At 44.1% G+C, this 19,317-nt stretch overlaps 1 protein-coding gene across 6 annotated transcripts in view; it reads right to left on the reverse strand.

Annotated features, from left to right (window-relative positions):
• LOC111866996 (focal adhesion kinase 1) overlaps positions 1 to 19,317 on the reverse strand; it is a 412,509-nt gene that overhangs the window by 327,431 nt on the left and 65,761 nt on the right. Inside the window, exons 1-2 of one of the 6 annotated variants that reach the window (XM_033752556.1) lie at positions 17,924 to 18,047; positions 1,855 to 2,318 (exon numbers count right to left, since the gene is read on the reverse strand). The exons of 2 other annotated variants lie outside the window; for them this stretch is intronic. In XM_033752556.1, coding sequence (XP_033608447.1) covers positions 1,855 to 1,931 — 77 coding nt within the window. In that variant the 5' untranslated portion in view covers positions 1,932 to 2,318; positions 17,924 to 18,047. Of the gene's footprint in view, positions 1 to 1,854; positions 2,649 to 17,923; positions 18,048 to 19,317 lie in introns of those variants that run through there. 3 more of the 6 variants (XM_023856446.2, XM_023856437.2, XM_023856427.2) reach the window with 3 other exon arrangements.

Here is a 19,317-nt window from a genome sequence, read left to right on the forward strand (position 1 = left end):
GGAACTGTACAGTTAAATAGCTCTACCTCTGAAACCGTTCGGAACAATACACGTACATATACACTTTTTTGCTTAGAATGACCGATACTATGACCTCCNCACTGTACAGTACACTGTACAGTGTACAGACGAGCAACAGAATATTGACCTTTCCTCCCGGGACACCTTGTACATACTTGAGGTTCGATTCCCGCCAGATTCACTGATTCCTCTCGTCCAAGAGGAGGCCCCATTTCCAACCACAGAAATGTCTAGAAAGAACAAAACATATCATGGGTCTCGACGAGGGCCGAAACCAAGGACTATGCTGGCCAAGACCAGCAGCAATTTAATGGTCCGCTGTCCACCAGTGGCACTGATGTACCTGCTGTCGCGACGCCGAGACCAGCTCAGAGTCGCAACCAGCCGACTACGAAACTAGGACTAGAAGAAGCTTTCCCCGCAGCCTGATGCTGGCCGCTTACATGGGTTTACTACAGAGGCTGAGAATCCGTACAGCTTTACGTCTACACAGCGTGGACGAAAATTATCTACATAGCACAGAACATATATATACTGTTGTTCATTCATTTAATGAATACCTTATAGCTTATTTATCGACACTATTTAGTAGCTCAGAATATATAGTGACTAGTGAATTATGTACTGGAAACGATGTGGAGAAAAACAGCTACGGTTTAAGTCTTTGCCTGGGCCGAGAATATAAGCCTGGAGCTCCCTGAAGTTCCAGTCAATCGACAATTGAGTTTTAGTCCTATAATCGTTAAAAATCATAAAACGTGGTTCCAGTTGCAGTCACTCACTAGCCACCGCAATCTTACGTGTTCTCTCTACAGTCTGTAATACAGAGTGGCGGAAAAACCATGCAAGTCACACTCTTGGTTTGCCTTTCACCAAAAAATATCGCCAGAAAAACATGTACACTATACTCTCGCTAATATGTAAGTAAAAAGAAAGTAAAGGTATCGCTGTATAGTCCGTGGAGGCCCATAGTGTTGTGAGATGTCGAGGATCCCACATTGTCTAGACAATCAGCTCATACACGGCGGCAAGGTTGTCAGCCCTACGCGCCGGCCGCCCTTTACGCCCAAGAATATTCCTGGTACTCATTTTTGTTAGAGGCTGAGTCGACCCCAGGGCCATAGTGCGGCTGGAAGGGTTAGGTCAATTTAAAAAATCCAATGACCTCATCGGGACTTGAACCCGCGACCTTCCGGATTGTAACATAGTGCCTCAACCAACTACGCTACCGCGTGCCCCCACCCCGCTAATATTGAGTACAGTTAATCCGAATGTCGCATAATCCGGATAGAAATATAAAAAATTAAAAACTCTGTTCATAGTTGAGTACATAAAGACACATTTAGGAAATCAGAAGTCACTTGTCTGCTCAGACAAAAGTGGACAGCTTCTTCACACCTGCATTATTACGTTCAAAAGCAAGTACAACTTCTGAGTCTTCTATCGATGAATAAATGCATTGTCTTTTTAAAGTTTTTAACTACAGGCTCTACAGTGATATTTTGTTATTTATTTTCATCACGTACTACTTATGTCATGAAATGTTCCCATTTATTTGTGTTCTGAGTTTCTTTTTGTCTTTTAGGGCTACTTTTTGTTTTACTAATCTGTATTATCGCTTAATCCGGACGATCCCTCCCGATTAGTCCGGATTAGTGAGGGTTTATCATATAAACGTGCGATAACATTGAAGAGGTTGAACGCCGTGCTGACTGAACGACCTTGAGTCGCCTACCCAGGGCTAAACAACAGACTTGCATTACTTTTCCATTACATTTTGTCCTCAGGATTGTTTTCCCACACACCAATAGCATAGAGATGATTTGCACTTACGTTTCAAGGTACTGGAACACTCTGTACACAGGTTTGCGATACATGAAGAGAGATTCGTCGACACGTTCCACCATCATAGCAACACAATTTTCTTGATAAAACTCTCACATTCGGACATAGTCTTATACTAAAGGTTTTACTGCTACACTCGAATAACACTGACTGCTTAAAAGAAGCACTACACTGCACTTTAATCACGGTTATAGAAAAAGTTTATATTACATTCTCATCTTAATAATGCACCAATCCATATTAGTACACACACAGCGAATCCATGAAGCCATTTATAATCATCAGTACACTGAATGTAATAAAAATAACACACTTAGAGAGCAATGCCTTCTTTTCATAAACACCAAACTGTACTTTGGTTAGATATACTGTCCTTAACGAAGCGGGTCACGTGATCACGTTCCGAAGGAAACCGGTATAAATCTATATGTACAGTGATAACAGACGCTATTCTGGAATGGAGAAATAATGCCACAACACTAACCATATCAACTCATCAGTTGACATCAACCGAACGCGCGCCAAGTTAGTCACAAAATAGGTTAAGAGACAGAAATCTTTCCAGAGATTATATAAGAATTACAGGTATATTTCAATAAAATTATGTCTGTACAGCAAGTGTTATGCATGCGCGTGGAAGCCACGCTGCGTCATTTAACAACTGCGTTACAGCACCGACTGACTGAATCCAGCGGACCTCACGGACGCTAGTCCCCCAACCCTCTGTCGAACTACGCGAAAATACAACCTCGCGGACTATACAAAACGACACACAACCGCGGCAGCCCTCAGACTATAACTGCCCAGCGAACAGGACCTTCAGCTTGCGCAGTTCCACTCTCACTCGCTCCGTGAGCATGTGCAGTGGCGACCCTACGTTCACCAACTTACGGAAAATAATATTAAAGTTTCCAATTTCTGTCTATAGCAACCACACAATTATGGTACTGTGTTACATCTGACACCGATTTACTCTTTTCATGCTCTGTATTTTGTTCCTTACACTGTAGCAGAATGCTGTAAAGCTATCCCTGTAGCAGACAGTGGAGACCCACAGGGTTGTGGGACGTCGAGGCCCACACATTTTCTAAACAATCGGCTCACAGAAGGAGGTGACGTGGTCATCCTAACGAGCCGGCCGCCCTTTACCCCAGGAAGATTCCTGGTACTCATTTCTGTCAGAGGATGAGTCGACCCCATGGCCATAGTGCGTCTGGAAGGATTATGTCAACTGAAACACCCAATGGATTAACCGAGAATCGAATCCGCGAGCCTCCAGTTTGTAGCGTAGTGCCTCAACTACATAATGAATATCAAATCGGTGGTTCTGAAGTAAATGTGTGAAAGATACAAAGCACATGACACATGGCGGGATGCATAACTACACAGTGCAGTACTTGAACTGCTTACCGCCGATGCAGCGATAGAAGAATGCTTAGCAGGCATTTATATACAAGAAAGAGATGTGTGGAGACATCTGCATTTGTGCAGACTGGTACAAATAAGTCACTTTTCTGTGTGGCCAATATACAAGATGGACGAGTGAACAATTTAAACAGGGTTAGATGTCTGTAAGGATTGTGCCAGTTTAAAAATGGCCAACTTGTATTGAGTTTTATCCCGTGTCCACTGACATCCCCATTTCGACAAAGAGCAAATAAAACAAAATCCGACTAATACAGAAGCTGGATTAAACATAAACCTGGCTTATGCAGAAACATCTCTAGCCCAAATATTTAAAGTGAAAAAATGACTTTAACAGACTGAAACTGATTGACGCGGAAAAGGATTACAGTCTGTAAGATTTGAGGTTCTCACGGCGGTGACTACGAAGAAAGCAGTCTTCTGGGATGTGGCGCCGTGTAGATATTGTGTTAACCGACGTTCCGGAGGAACGCATCGCCTCCATCTTCTGGGTAGAAGGAAAAAGAAGAAAATCCGCAAGCGAAGAACCAGCGTGAGCAGGTGCAAATAGACTAATGTCGAGAATGAACCCAGCTGTGTAAGAGCAGGAAGGAAAGTGAAAGGGGTAACATGAGAAATCAGTAGAGAGGAGAGGAGAAAGGTCTAGGGAGGTGGGCCAGCAGGTAGCAGGCTAGAGCAGGTATAGAATATTGTTTCGGGGGAAAAAGGCAAGGTTAATGGGAGGGCATTAACCCTTAAGCTTGAGGGTTGCTATGCGAGACGGGCATGGACTCTATTTGCACCTGCTCACGCTGGTTCTTCGCTTGCGGAATTTTTTCTTCTACCCTGAAGATGGAAGCGATACGTTCCTCCGAAACGTCGGTTAACACAATATCTACACGGCGCCACATCCCAGAAGACTGCTTCCTCTGGATTACAGTCTGCTTAAGAGGTTATTTATAAAAGGTGGTTAATAGCAGGAAGGTTGTTAATAAAAGGTGGTTATTAGCGGGTTTCTCACTGCAGAGGGTCGCGACGAATCCCAGATTAGTCCATATGGGATTGCTGGTGGACAAAGTGACACTGGGGAGGGTTTCTCTCCGAGAATTTCGGTTTTCTTTTGCCAGTAACTCCACCAACGCCCCATACGCATCAACGGGGCTAGTAAAACAAGCAGGACTATTTGGGGAGCTCAATCTCATAGCATATATTTGCTTATAATTCTAATTCTGTTTCCTGCTCAGATTTCTGGCCACTTGTCTAAAACAGAAAACTCATGCCACAAATTGGAGAAATTCGCTCTATGATGAAGATAAAGTACGGCAAAATACTTTAACGAACGGCCGGAAAAAAAATGGAGCTTTAAATATGCAAACTGGCAGTGTAGTGTCTGTCTTGCGATTTGAACCTTACAACGGGAAAGGTGGGCCTAACGTGAAGTACCTTGTATCCATAAGTATGATATTTCTTTTCCTTCCTTCCTTATTATTCTAAAAATCCCGCGAGAGGAACAGAGCAAAACACGAGAAATATCTATCACGATAGTCAGCTTATGGGTCGAGATTCGCACCCAATACATCCTAAATGCGAAACAGGAAAGCGAGGGTATGTCACCGTCAGTGACGTAGTCCTAACTAACTTCACGGAGCTTCTTGAGAAGCGCCAGTTGTGCAGCTACTCAAGAACTTCCCAGCATTTTATGGAACCCGAAGGTTCTCTACGATGGTCACAAGAGCACTCCACTGGTTCCTCTCCTGAGTCAGATCAATCTAGTCCATACCACCCCATCCTATCTCTCTATGATCCATTTTAATATTATATACTTCATAATTTATAACCCATTTTCAACATGCTTCCGGGAATTTCAAACATACTTACACGGGGAAAGAGCCGGGATAGCGCAGTCGGTATAGCGACTGGCTACGGGCTGGAGTTCGAGTCCCTGTAAGATCAAGAATTTTCTTTTCTCCACGTCGTCCAGACCGGCTCTGGTGTCCACCCAACCTCCCAGCCAACTGGTACCGGAGCTCTTTCCCAGGGGGTAAGACGGCCAGGGCGTGAACTTAACTCACCTCCATCTAGTGCCGCGGTCAAGAAAATGTGGATATACGAGTATATCCACTCCCCCATACGCCTTCATTGCGTAGTGCTTAATTAGTTAAGCACAGAGACAACTTTATGTTTTACCTTACCTTTACTTATGAAGGGATTTTTATTTTCGTAGAGTTATCTGCACAAGGTATGATGTACTGTACCCCAGTTCGAAAAGTAGAAGAACGTGTCATGAACATGTACAAGAAAGTACACAGGGGTTAATTTATTTCATGATTCCAGTGCAAAGGCGTGCGTGTTCACGGCATTCTGTCTCAAGTGACTGTTAAGCCGCGGGGAGAAATGCGATGCCACAGTAGGTCTGGGTTTCAGGTTGCAAGGTATACCTAAGCCTATAGATCTGGGGGATTACCCCTACTATTCTATTCTACACATGGAAACAAGAATGTTTCGCTATAATATCTGAAAATGTACACCATTAGCAAAAAGCACGTTGAAATGTCGACCCAATTTCTTCAGAAATGACTGACTTCAGTAACTTCAAGAGTTCTGGAGCGACAGATATATTTAGATTAACATCGTAATTTTGAATTGTCTCATTCTGGTCCGCTGCACTAATAAGTTAGAAACATAGTAAATTCGGCAGAATAACAATAAGCACTACGTTGCGCTGCTGTCTAGAGGAAATTTTTCGGCAAAAGGTCGTCTGTACAATCTTCGTCAAAAATTAGCAACCGCTTTTGTTTTTCTCAGTTGATAACATAATAGACGTTGCCTAGCTTAAAGATAGTGTCAGGCCATGACACAACTCAGGTGGTTGGTCGCTGGCTTCACAGCGCGGCGGCCGGAGTTCGATCCCGGGTTTGGTCAAGTGGGATTTGTGGTGGACAAAGTGGCACTGGGGCACGTTATCTCTGAATACTTCGGTTTTCCTTGCCAATTCTCATTCCACCGACTGCTCTACACACATCATCATCTATCAGCCGGGGCTGGTACAACAGGCCAAAGAGTGGCCGACGTACCAAGTGGAACCAGTCTAACCCCATCACAAGAGAAACAACTACACTTTTCGTATGAGAGTCGGTCAGGAGGTAAGTTCACCAGGCACAAAGATCGAGGTTTCCTTTATTAAAATCCCTGAAATGATAAATGCAGAGTAATTCTACTATTTTTCGAAACAATTGCTAACAGCTGAGTCTTCGTGGGGCCCATCTTCCTGTATAAGTCCGGAACTCGTCCGCTCAGCTATTGTTTCACCGCAGTAGCTGCGTCATCACTTTGAACCCTGTATCCCCCAGGGCACGCGTATCGGCGAGCAGTGTCACCAGCAATGAACACCAAATCGGAGTGCCCATATAACAAGTGCAGGTCGTGTGACTGCGACATCATACGCCTTCTAAACTTAGTTTCTGCCCGCACCTCGCGCATTTCCTGTCCTGTTAATAATTTAAAACAAATGCTACATAAGCTACTGTTGCAGTCCGTTAGACAACTGTGTATCATGAGAACACGATAAACTGACCCCGCTGTATACTGTGCTTAACTAATTAAGCACAACGCCATGAAGACGTATGGGGACGTGGATGTATAGACCCATGTTTTCTTGACATGGGCATTAGTTGGAGGTAAGTGGTCAGCTTCACGCTCCGGCCACTTTACCCCCGGTAAAGGTTCATTGGGCCGTACAACCGGCCTGCACAACGTGGAGACGAGGAATATCTTGTTGACTACTACCGGGACTCTAATTCTGATACCTCGATCATCCAGTCGCTATACTGACTGCGATATCTCGGCTCTTGTGTCGAGTGTAGTTCAGGAACAAAAAGTCGATGATTTAATACTGTAACGGATTTGATCAACGCGTTGCCAGGCAACAGCACTGTAAACGCAGTACAACACGCAACAGTAGAGGAAGCTGTGTTTGTATGTCGTCCGAGTCACGCTCAGGGCTGCTAACCGACCAATGAACTCGCAGTCTGACACTTGACACGTGTTTTCTGTGTGGTCTGCGCCATGCAAGAATAGAGAGGCTGTGTTTTCTGTGCATGATACGTGCCGAAAGGATATAAGAGAATACGGGAATGGGAACTGACTTCACTTGAGTTCCGAAGTTCCAAGGGAACAGCAGTGTGGCCAGAAGAAGAATTAGAAGACTTAATGTGTGACGTTACATAGGTTGTAGTACATCGATATTGGGGGTGTGTAATTTAGTGGTACATTTATAGTCCCTGTGTTATAAATCCGTTGCCAGGAAACGGATAGTGAAGACTAGTGGAAATAGACTGAGAAGATTAGTGTGAAGTGACTGTAAATAGTGTAAATCAGCAAGAGAGTAATAATTATTTGTAGTTACGACATGTAGGTGGTTAGTAAATCAAATTACGAATCCGAACCCCGTTTTTAGTCACTAATACAAGTGACAATACATAATCGAAACTGGATACTTACGAACTGCAGAAAGAGAGAAGGGGGAAACACTTTCGTCGCTACGTGATCACTAGGAAGTTACTATACTGTATTTGCAACACAGGATAGAAGTCGGTACCATCATGTTGGCGGTATTCTTCCATAAGACTGTCTATTTGAGTCTACATAGCCCCAAACATATTACTGTATGTGCTTTGTTCTGTATTGTTCCCTTTATGTTATAGTCTCTCCTTGTCTGTATCAGTGTAAGATCTATTGCCACCGGGTGAATACCCAATTACAGTAAAATAATAACAACAACAATAACAATAAAGTAAAAGTAAAAAAGTAAATCTATTCCTGTAACAGGCCGTGAAGGCCCATAAGGTTGTGAACGTTGAGGGTCCAATATTATCTAGACAACCGGCTCTAAGATGGCGGTAAGGTTGTCAGCCTTACGCGCCGGCCGCGCTTTACTCCCCAGGAAAATTATTTAATTAATTCCTCGTATTCATTTTTGTTAGAAGCTGAATCGACCCCAGTGCCATAGTGCGGCTGGAAGGATTAGGTCAATTGAAAAAATCCAATGACCTCATGGGGACTTGAACCAGCGACCTTCCGGCTTGTAGCATAGTGCCTCAACCAACTACGCTACCGAGTGCACACCTGGGCTGACAATAATAATAATAATAATAATAATAATAAAGACAGAATTTAACATAGCTCGATATGAATATAAACCGATTTTATAAAGCAGTGTACTATTCTGTTCTCAAGAAAGATCGCTCCATGAGTACGTGACGTCACGGGCCCAATTCCGCGATGTGATATCATTCCTGAAACGTACTTAAGAAATAGGCAGCGCCTCTTTTCCACATAGACAATTCCAAAACTTTGTAGCACTATCATGCGACTAGGAAACGAAGCCACGTAACCTATAAAGTATCGGAATTGTTTGTTTCAGCAAGCAGACGGACACAGGCCTAAATATAAGTTCATCTTGGAGGAGGTAATGCCAATAAAAGTTGTCTCTGTCGTTAAGTAAGGGCCAAGGTAAGAACACGAATGGGAGCATAATTTAACGCGTTCTTAATGTCAGTGTTTTTTTCTTGAGGTGGGGCGAGAGTCCACTCGGTACGTGAGACACTAATGTCCCTATTGTACCAGTCCCGAATGGTAGATGATAAGTATGGGGCAGTCAGTGGAATGAGAATTGGCAGAGAAAACCTGCCCCAGTGCCACTTTGTCCACCACAAATCCCACAGGACCGGACACGGGCTCGAACCCGGGCCGCCGCGGTGGGAAACGGTGACTAACCGCCTGAGCTATGGCGCCGCCTTAACCTCTACATTAAGATGGATATGAAGGGTCAGTTTCACACCCTCCTAAAAAGAATCACCGGTACTCACTGGATAGGATGCTGGGTGGGCCCCAAAGTCGATTCGAACGCTGTGAAGAAGAGATAACCCGCTTTCCATTGCCAGGCCTCCAGCGCGTAGCCTAGTCACTGTGCTATTCCCTTACATATTGCTACACTTAAGTTTGCCAGGCCCTCCAGCGCGTAGCCTAGTCACTGTGCTATTATTCCCTTACATATTGCTACGCTGTTTGCCAGGCCCTCCGGCGCGTAGCCTAGTCAATTTGCTATTCCCTTATATATTGCTACAATTAATTTTGCCAGGCCCTCCAGCGCGTAGCCTAGTCACTGTGCTATTCCCTTACATATTGATGCACTTATGTAGGTTGGCAACATTTTCTTACACGGACTGGACGTGAGCGCAGTAGACACGTCTGTTGAAAGTACACACTACTTCACGGTGGAGTACATGAACACGGAGGAGGAGTAAATGCTATCGGCAATTCGTGTTCCAAGTTCTCGAATAAAGGAGAACATGTTATTTTAAAGAGAACTCACAGCATAAGCATCAGCAAAAGTTGTGAAATGCAGCAAAGCTATAACAAAAACACCTTCACTACGGAGGAGAATCAGTCAAGTAGGTCACAAACGGATAGAAAAAGTAAAACGTGTGACATTCGAACTTGGAAAAAATCATCCATATCTCCACATATCCCCCAACAACACTGACACACTTATCCCATTGCTTTACCAGTGCATCGAAACCCGCAGCGCAGAAGTTTTTCGACTGTTGTCTCACTCACTTTCGTATCTCCATTCCAACCCCTTCGCCATCACCGAAACGTCTGCCACGTTCCTCAACCCAGATGTGAACCGCTTTACGTGATACACTTTCCACCAGAAGTAGGAAATATTTCTTAAGAATCTCCTTTGCAATGAGTCCCTTCGCCCACTTAAGAAAAACTCACAACAAAACGCAACTCTTCGATAGCAAACCCTTAAGCACGGTCGTCATTTTGACTACTCAAACAAGCCTTTAAATATGAGCATGCGCTTCTGCTACCTAGATAAAACAAAGAAAATAATAATAAACTCCGTGGCCTGCAGTCCGCAAGCGAAATATACAAACCGAGCGACCGCCGTTCTTCTGCGAAGTTAGTGCCAACTTTAGGGGACGTGGTCAGCGAAACTGATCCCCACGGCCGTTAATCTCGGGTTTTCTAGACCGGTGCCGCTATTTTCTTGAAATAGCTCCTCAATTAACCTCACGAGGCCGAGTGGACCCCATTCCAGACTCGCTGCTTCTCAGAATATCTGGTAGCGCCGTGAATCGAACCCGGGAACTCTGACCACTAGACCACAGAGGCGGTCCTCTGCTTCCTAGACTTTATTTAAAAATCATGTATATATAAGAACGACCTAGGCAATGCCCAACCGGCATTCACTGACTTTCCCTCGTACACTGCGCAACAGGCATACAATTTCGTCTATGAGAACCACATGACAATGAATATTCATACTGTCTTCTGGGTTACAACACAGTGCAGTGTGACAGACGAGCTCAACTTAGGAACAAGATGCCTCCATCCGTCCTGAAGTGTTGCCTCGCGTTCTTCCGAAATAATAGCACTCACCTGCCACACTACACGGTGTCATAACCCAGAACACAACAATATGAAGACAATTTAGAGCTTCGTGTTAACAATTCTTTATTTACTCATGTGCTTACTCAAATTATCAACGTGTAGGGCGAATCCCGCTGGTGGTATATGATGGTCGGTTAAATGATTATAGAAAAAACAAAACTCCATGGCCCGTAGCCCGCAAGCGAAATATACCGACAGAAAGACCGCCGCTTGTCGACGAGGTTAGTGCCAACTTTAGCGGATAGATGGTGTCACGTGGTCAGCGCAACGGATCCCCAAGGTCGTTATTCTCGTTTTCTAGACCGGAGCCGTTATTTCCTTGAAACAGCTCCTCAATTATCTTCACTAGGCTGAGTGGACCCCGTTCCAGACCCACTACTTCTCAGAAAATCTGGAAGCGCCGGTAATCGGTCCTGGGACCTCTGAATCTGTAGCTAGGAACTCTGACCATTAGACTTTTGAAAATATTGTTTTTAAACAAAGTTTTGTGTTTTATTACAGCAGAAAAAAGTTTTTTTTTACAAAATTATGTGTGGGACGAATGACACAAAAACTTCGCGAGTCGTAATATTGCACTGTACTGTCCTATCAGTGGACCGGAGACCCTGAGGTAAAACACGAGAAACTTCCGATAGTGAGTACCTCCCCTGGTGCGTAATCCTACCTTTACAATTATTCCGTCATATTGAAACAGTCACAGAACATACACCATCCACCAGATTCAGTAAGCAAGGCATTTCAACGCATATGTGCCTTCTTCAGGCAATGAATTGCTACAATACATTCACACAGTTCTATCTTATGGGGAAATACACATCTAGTATGTATGTAGTTCAGTCTAATTGATCCACTGGCATATCTACTGTTTCAAAGCCTTATAATTAATCCTAAATGTAATATTTAATGATAAGGCCGCGCCATAGCTCAAGCGGTTAGTCGCTGGCTTCCCACCGCGGCGGCCCGGGTTCGATCCCGGGTCTGTCAAGTGGGATTTGTGGTGGACAAAGTGGCTCTGGGGCGGATTTTCTCCGAGTACTTCTGTTTCCCCTGCCAATCTTCATTCCATCTCCATCATCATAATCACCCGGTCAGGCTACAATAGGCCAATCGCTGGCCGCCGTGCCGAGTGGACCCAGTTGGGCTCTACCCCCCACTAAGGGAATTTAAAAAAATTAAATGATTAAATATTACTAAAATTTGCACAAAATAACGACACGCGTACAAGTCACTTAGTTGAGCACTGAGGATATAATTCTTCGTTACAATGTCCATAATATTTGTTGCGCAGTCTTCTAGCATACACCAGTAAAGAGTTTTTGTGTAGTACATCTCTAACTGTACCTGTGTATAGCGCAGATGTTGGCCGAAGTCGAGGTACAAGTGATTATTTGTTTCTCAGCAAAGACTTTGCTCCACGGAGATCGAAGTTTCAGATATGATATGAGAAATGCACACAAAAATAAGCTATCCCTGTAACAGACCGTGGAAGCCCACTGGCTTGTGAGAGGTCGAGGCCTCCACATTTTCTAGAAAATTTGCTCACAGATGGTGGTGAGATTGTCACCCTTAAGCGCCGGCCGCCCTTTACACCCAAGAAGATTCCTGGTACTCATTTCTGTTAAGAGGCTGAGTCGACCCCAGGGCCATAGTGCGGCTGGAAGGATTATGTCAATTGAAAAATCCACTGCCCTCATCGGAATCGAATCCGCGACCTTTCGGCTTGTACCTACTCTACCGCATGCTCATATCTTCGCACTATGGATTCAATACTGTTTGTAAGTCTGTAATTACAAACACGGCGGGATCCGAAATGTCGAGGTTACGTCATAGTTTTTAAACAGACGCGATCTCACTATTCTTCAGAAAGGAGTGCTCCACGATAATAGAATAAGCACAGTACCAATAACGACTTCGTTACGAGGCGTGCTCCAAAGCCTTGTCCGAAGGGATCAGAAAAGTTCACTCGGTACAGTGACGACTCGGGATTCGAATCAGACAGATAATAAATCTTCAAAATCGATTGTGGGGGGGCCCCCAGCCCCTACCCAATGTGTACCGGAGGCTGTTTCGCCGGGGGAAGAGCGGTAGGGGCGTGAATCTAAACACTCACTTCCATTAAATGCTAAGGTCTTCCTAGTTCGGGGATCGCTTTTACATTTACAACTTCTTTATAACTGAATTCTGTCCCAATCTCGAAAACTGAACGCTGCTTTACGAGCGTTTTCCTGGCATTCAAGGACGAGTGGACTTAAATGATAAACAGGCCTTTAAATACGTCCTTGGTCGCTGTTGTCCTGTTTTCGTTTCAATCTTAGACGACATTCACCCAAAACAACCCACTTCTCTCGAGTATTTTATTTTTAACAAGTACAACCCGAGTCAAAAGTCAGGACTCATGTACGCTGCACGCCAAGCATCCAGTGACAAGTTTATCTACATCAAACCACCGCACAGTTTAGAACACAGTAAACATAAGTATATACGCCTAGACAAGAAACACATACGCCATATTGCATGATTATATATAAAATATATATGGCGGGAATAGCATACCAATACCCACACACTAACAACTCGTACATCATTGAAACTTGTCTTCGGGCTCCACAACCGGGCTTGCTACGTAGAAAGCTTCTACAACACAGACCTACAAACATACATACATGCCCAGGCCGCGCCACACCTCAAGCGGTTAGTCGCTGGCTTCCCACCGCGGCGGCCCGGGTTCGATCCCGGGGTCTGGTCAAGTGCGATTTGCGGTGGACCCGCTGGGCGGGTTTTCTCCGAGCACTTCGGTTTCCCCTGCCAATCTTCATTCCACCAAATTCTCCATTATCATAATCACCCGGGTCAGGCTACAATAGCCCAATCAGTGGCCGACGTGCCGAGTGGACCCAGTTGGACTCCACTAAGTGAATTAAAAAAACATACATGCCAAATTTTTCACTTCTCATATTTCGATCCGGATTAGCGAGAGTTTATTGCAATTATACGGACAGAGATATCTTTACCTCTACCAATTTAAACATTAACGCGTGTGACTTGGATTGAGGTGCTGTCGGTATCGAAACTAAACTTGGTTTTTGTCAGTCATTTCACCATTATGTCGAAACAGTACCTTGAAACAGACCGTTCCTTCTTAGTTCTTTTCAGTTCACATACATAATCATGGGGACTTTTCGCCGTTCTTTTCTAAATAAACGTTGACATTGATATCGCAATTCAAGAAAACAAGGGAGTAGCAGAAACATGAAATATCAGTTGCAAAGTTACAAACGTTTTAACTAATGTTAACCAAATTAAGCAGTAACTTATAACTAATTATAACTACGATTTAACAATAAACCCTCTGTGCTTAAAGTACTATGGCATTAAGACATATGGGGGAGTGCAGGTATATAAAGGTAAAGCTATCCCTGTAACAGGCCATAGAGGTCCATACGGTTGTGAGACGTCGAGGCTCCCACATTTTCTAGACAATCGGCTCACAGATGGCGGTGTCAGCCTTACGCGTTGGCAAGCCGCACGAATCCTGGTACTCATTTCTGTCGGAGGTTGAGTCAACCCCAGGGCCATAGCGCGGCTGAAAGGATTAGGTCAACTGAAAAATCCAATGAACTAATCGAATATCGAACCAGCGACCTTCCGGCTTGTAGCATAGTGCCCCAAACCAATCACGCTACCACATGCCCGTCGTTAAATATTATTGATAAAATATTTGAAAACAAAACACATCTTGAAGAAAGCAGTCTTCCGGGATTTGGCACCGTGTATATGTGGTGTTAACCGACGTTTCGGAGGAACGTATCGCCCCCATCTTTACTGCTTTACCGTTTCTCACGGTGTTGTCGCTTGCAGATTTCTTATACTTTTTCTTCTACCCTGAAGATGGGGGAGATACGTTCCTCCGAAACGTCGGTTAACACCACATATACACGGTGCCAAATCCCGGAAGACTGCTTTCTTCATAGTCACCGCCGTGAAAGCCTCAAATCTTACAAAACACATCTTGTTTCATTACCATAATTCATTATTGTGACCAGCGAGCTGGTTACTGTAGCGGTAACGCTCTAGATACATATTAGGGCGGTGTTGGGTTCTAATACTGTCTGGGACACCTGTAATTTTGACACGTTTCCCGCGATTTTCCTCATTCCCTTGAGGACGATACTAACCTCGATTACGCCAAATCGTTTTCCATTCATCACCCATATACCATCGTACTATTCCACGATGTGCCATGGAGTAGATACTGACAGCGTTGCCACGCGATAGCTTCACTGATTGAGGTACTATGCTACAAGCTGCAAAGTCATTGGATTTTTCAATTGACTTAATCCTTTCATCGGCATTATGGCTCTAAGGTCGACTCAGCCTATAACAGAAATGAGTAATAGGAATCTTCCTGGGGGGTAAAGGGTGGCCGGAGCGTAAGGCTGACATCCTCACCGCCATTTGTGAACCGACTGTCTAGATCATATGGGAGCCTTGACGTCTCACAACCCTATGGGCCTCCATGGCCTGTTACAGGGATATCTTTACTTTTACTTTTTAACAGCGTTGTGAGACAGACACTCGTGATGAGTACGACTGATTCGAGGACACGCATTTAAAAAGCACTTGGCTGGAGCACGAAAATCAGATAACGGAAAGCATTTCGTGTGCTTTTATGTGTCACTGCAAAACGGGCCGAGAAATATCTGACAACAGACCACAACCGTTCATCATCTTATGACATGTAACATAATAATACAACTGTCACTTTTCTGCCGGTTTCTTGTCTGTTTCCTATTTCCTGCCGTGGACCTAACTCAGGCCACCCCTTACTTTTGCCAATATGCTACCCCTCTTAAAGCGATGCGCCAACATTGAGGTACAGTTTTTGGATGAGATTTAAATCCTCACTTCCAATTACACGAACAAATCTTAATCTAACTTGAGTATTTTTGTTTCTTTAAAGTTTCAGCTGACAAATGCTGTAATACTAACAAGGAAAGCTGGTGTGTCTCTGGCGAAGAGCGCGTATTAATTATTTGGAGTCAGGATAGCTCAGTCGATACAGCGGCGGGCTGGGTGGCCGGGGTTCGATTCCTGGTAGGGACCAACCCGCCGTCCTATCCAATGAGTACCGGAAACTACATCTCCGGGGGTAAAGCGGTCAGGACGTGAAGCTGACCACTCACCTCTATCTAGTGCCGAGGTAAAGAATAATGGAGCTATATCTCCATTCCCCCATATATCTTCATACTACAAAGTGTTAGCTCGGATATATGCTTCCTCGAATTTCGTATGGCAAAAATATGACTTGTTCGTAAATAATGTGGCATGTTTACTCAAGGTAAGAACTATGAAGCCAGCAGACAGAGCCGTTACTGAGTAACGGCTTCGCAAACAAGCATGTTTCCACGGCAACAGTTGAATAAAATGAAGGGAAGCTATGTTTTCTACGCGGTCCGTGCCGAGATGTTATAAGCAGGACAGTTACAGATGAGTTGAGTTGGTTGGTTAGCGACTGAGATAGTGAGTTAGTGAACTGTTGCTGTTAGAAGCTGGTAGCTGAGGTATGCGGATAGTTCGGGAACCCAGAGGAAGGGAGACATCCGCCGTTGGAAGCCGCTACTGAGCAACGGCTAGTAAATGTGTTGACTGTGGACACAAGCGCGCACGTCTGTGTGTAATAATGAATTGCAATTTGCAGTCACACGCTGTATCAAGGAGTCCAATGAATCCGGTCATCAATCCAACATCCGTCTATAGTCACTCTATCACGTGACAACTTGAAATATTATGGTGTTCAATGTCAAGACAAAGGACTAACACCAAGAAGTGTGTACAACGACATTAAAGACACAAAAATATTAAGTTCTGATTATATTACGAGATGGATATGCTTTAAAGTGCCAGTATTAATTTAGGTTTTGTGCATTCTTCTACAAAACTTGAAGAAAATAATGCACAATCATACTGTGTCTGTCCGTCTGTCCGTATGATTCACATCAGAAACTATTTGACAGGTTTCGATTAAGTTCTATAATGGGTGATTACAAGCCTATGCGAAAATGAGAGGATAATATTAAAACTGTTTTTAACGAAGATGTAGGCTGAATTTATTTCACTCAGAACAGGGACCAGCGACGGGCTCTCGAAATCTGGATGCAAACCATCAGGTTTAGGCAATGCTACGACTGTCTTGACTGTGTAAGATTTGCCACCTGCTTCACGCAGGTTTCTTTCTCAGCTTATTCTTCGACCCTGAAGATGGAGGCGAAATGTTTCTCTGAAACGTCAGCTGACTTTCAACGGACTATGGGATGTTATATCCCAGAAGATATAACTCTTCCTGTATTAACAAGCTGAGTAACTACTAGATTCCCAAGGAGGGCTGTTCCATTGGGAAAGCTTGTAAATCAGTTAGTTACTGCCTCGTTACAAAGTAAAGTAACTTCTGGTCCTTTGCGTAGTCTGTACAACTCAATCTATCAGTAGCTACGTAAGCCTAACGTCGAATGACAAGCTGAAAGTGAAGAATGAATTGGAAAAGACGTGGAAGGACGCGTTTGTGGCTTAAGGTACGAAAAAAAAAAAAACTTCGTTACGATAACGTCTTCAGACACAGCTTTAAAGCCCTGACCTTCAGATTACGAAACAGGAATTAATACACAACAATATTAATGTTATCTAGAGAACAGAACGCCTATTTAAGATAAAATTAGCGTCGAGTGCGTAATTTTGACTTTTAACTTGAAGACACGCTCTAGATCCCGAAGGCAGAGACAATAGTTAATGATATACCAGACTACACGGCGTCACAAACCAAAACCAATCTTCATAGCAACTAGCGCGAGAACCTTAAATTTCACCAGTAAACCAGTTTACTTCTCATATAGGCCGCACAGAATCTCCATTAAAAACACCGGTCAGTTAATACTATTTAGAGATAATCACTGTTTGTTCTGAAAACCTTAAACAGGAACTATAACGAAAATGCAGCTGTAACGTGAAAACATAGAATTACTAAGTCTTCCATGAATTACAATTAGTACCGTATGAATTCCTCGACACTAACTTGTCATTCCTTCTAAGCACTGCCGTAACAAAATCATTACGTTCAACACAAAATCTCAATCACCAAAGCTAGTGAAGAAACGTACAATTTTCACTCTACAAACATTTCGACACTCAGCAGCATTACCTAAACACTGGCAATACTGGGACCTCCACACAAAAATATTTCACAGGTAGCGAAACAGCGGTAACTTCACCCTCCACTACAACAACACTGAAATATAAACACTTGCTCTACCGTGGCAGAACACGCAACGACTGATGTGGCTTGTTTTTGCTGACGAATTCACAAACCGACACCTCAGAGGGGTAACTAGAGAGGGGAGGGGCTTACGCGCTGCTATAACACTACTTTCCCGTCACACACTTCGTCTATTGAACTTAAGGATACGAAACTTTCAGAACGGTTCTGTAACCGTACTGCATAGTGCGTCGTAGTCAACGTCTGGCATAGGGAGACAGGCGTGCTGCAGCTATCGCAAACGCGCAGGGGAGGCCAGAGAGTGAGAGAGACAACTGCTTCTCAAAGCGCATGTCATTACTGCATAGTACAACACTCCCCAGCTTTACTTTCTACCTCGATGATTCCGACGTTTTGCGCACGTGCCACCCCTCCCCCAAATCCATACGCGCTCCCCCATACCTTTACAAACAACTGCTACATATTTACACATTACTTGCAGACCCGCTGCTGGGCAACGACTCGATAACACATTCCCGCATAAAGAATACGCAGGCAACACTCGGATAACTTCCGTTGCTATGCAACGAGCTGTAAAAAGGTATAAAATAGCCAAAGCCATCCCTGTAACAGGCCGTGGAGGCCAATAGGGCTGTGAGACGTCGAGGCTCCCACATTTTCTAGACAGTCGGCTTACAGATGGAGGCGACGTTGTCAGCGTACGCGCCGGCAACTATTTACCCACAGGAAGATTCCAGGTACTCACTTTTGTTAAAGGCTGTGTCGAGCGTACAGCTATACTGAGGCTAGAACGATTAGGTAAATTGAAAAATAAAATGACCTAATCGGGAATCGAACCCACCACCTTCCGGCTTGTAGCATAGTGCCTCAAACAACAATTCTACTGCTTGCCCCATGCAACGCGCTATAAATACAATAACAGAGGAAGAATTATTTTCTATGTGGTTCGCATATAGCCATTGCGTGGGAACGAATGTATTCTATGGGTCAGCCTCGAGAACGAGAATGGAGCTAGTCCTCGATAGTCAAGGAAGAAGGGTTCGGCTGAAGATTGACTGTGAGTTATTATAACTGATTGTGATTAAGTGAGACTGCACAAGAATGTTAATGAACCCAATGATCCGATCCAAATTCCGTTATTATTAGTCACGGAACCATAAACACGTGACAATATAAATACATTTATCATCCAAAATAACGTAATAATACGCGCGTATACGTGCGTGTTATGAAAGAACTCAACATGTCACCATCTCACTTCTGTTCTGAAGGTACATGGTTCGAGCATCCGCTGGGTCAATGTCTGCCCCGACTTAAAT

This window comes from Cryptotermes secundus, unplaced genomic scaffold (genome assembly GCF_002891405.2).
Source record: "Cryptotermes secundus unplaced genomic scaffold, Csec_1.0 scaffold125, whole genome shotgun sequence".
In the NCBI taxonomy this organism is placed as follows: Eukaryota; Metazoa; Arthropoda; class Insecta; order Blattodea; family Kalotermitidae; genus Cryptotermes; species Cryptotermes secundus.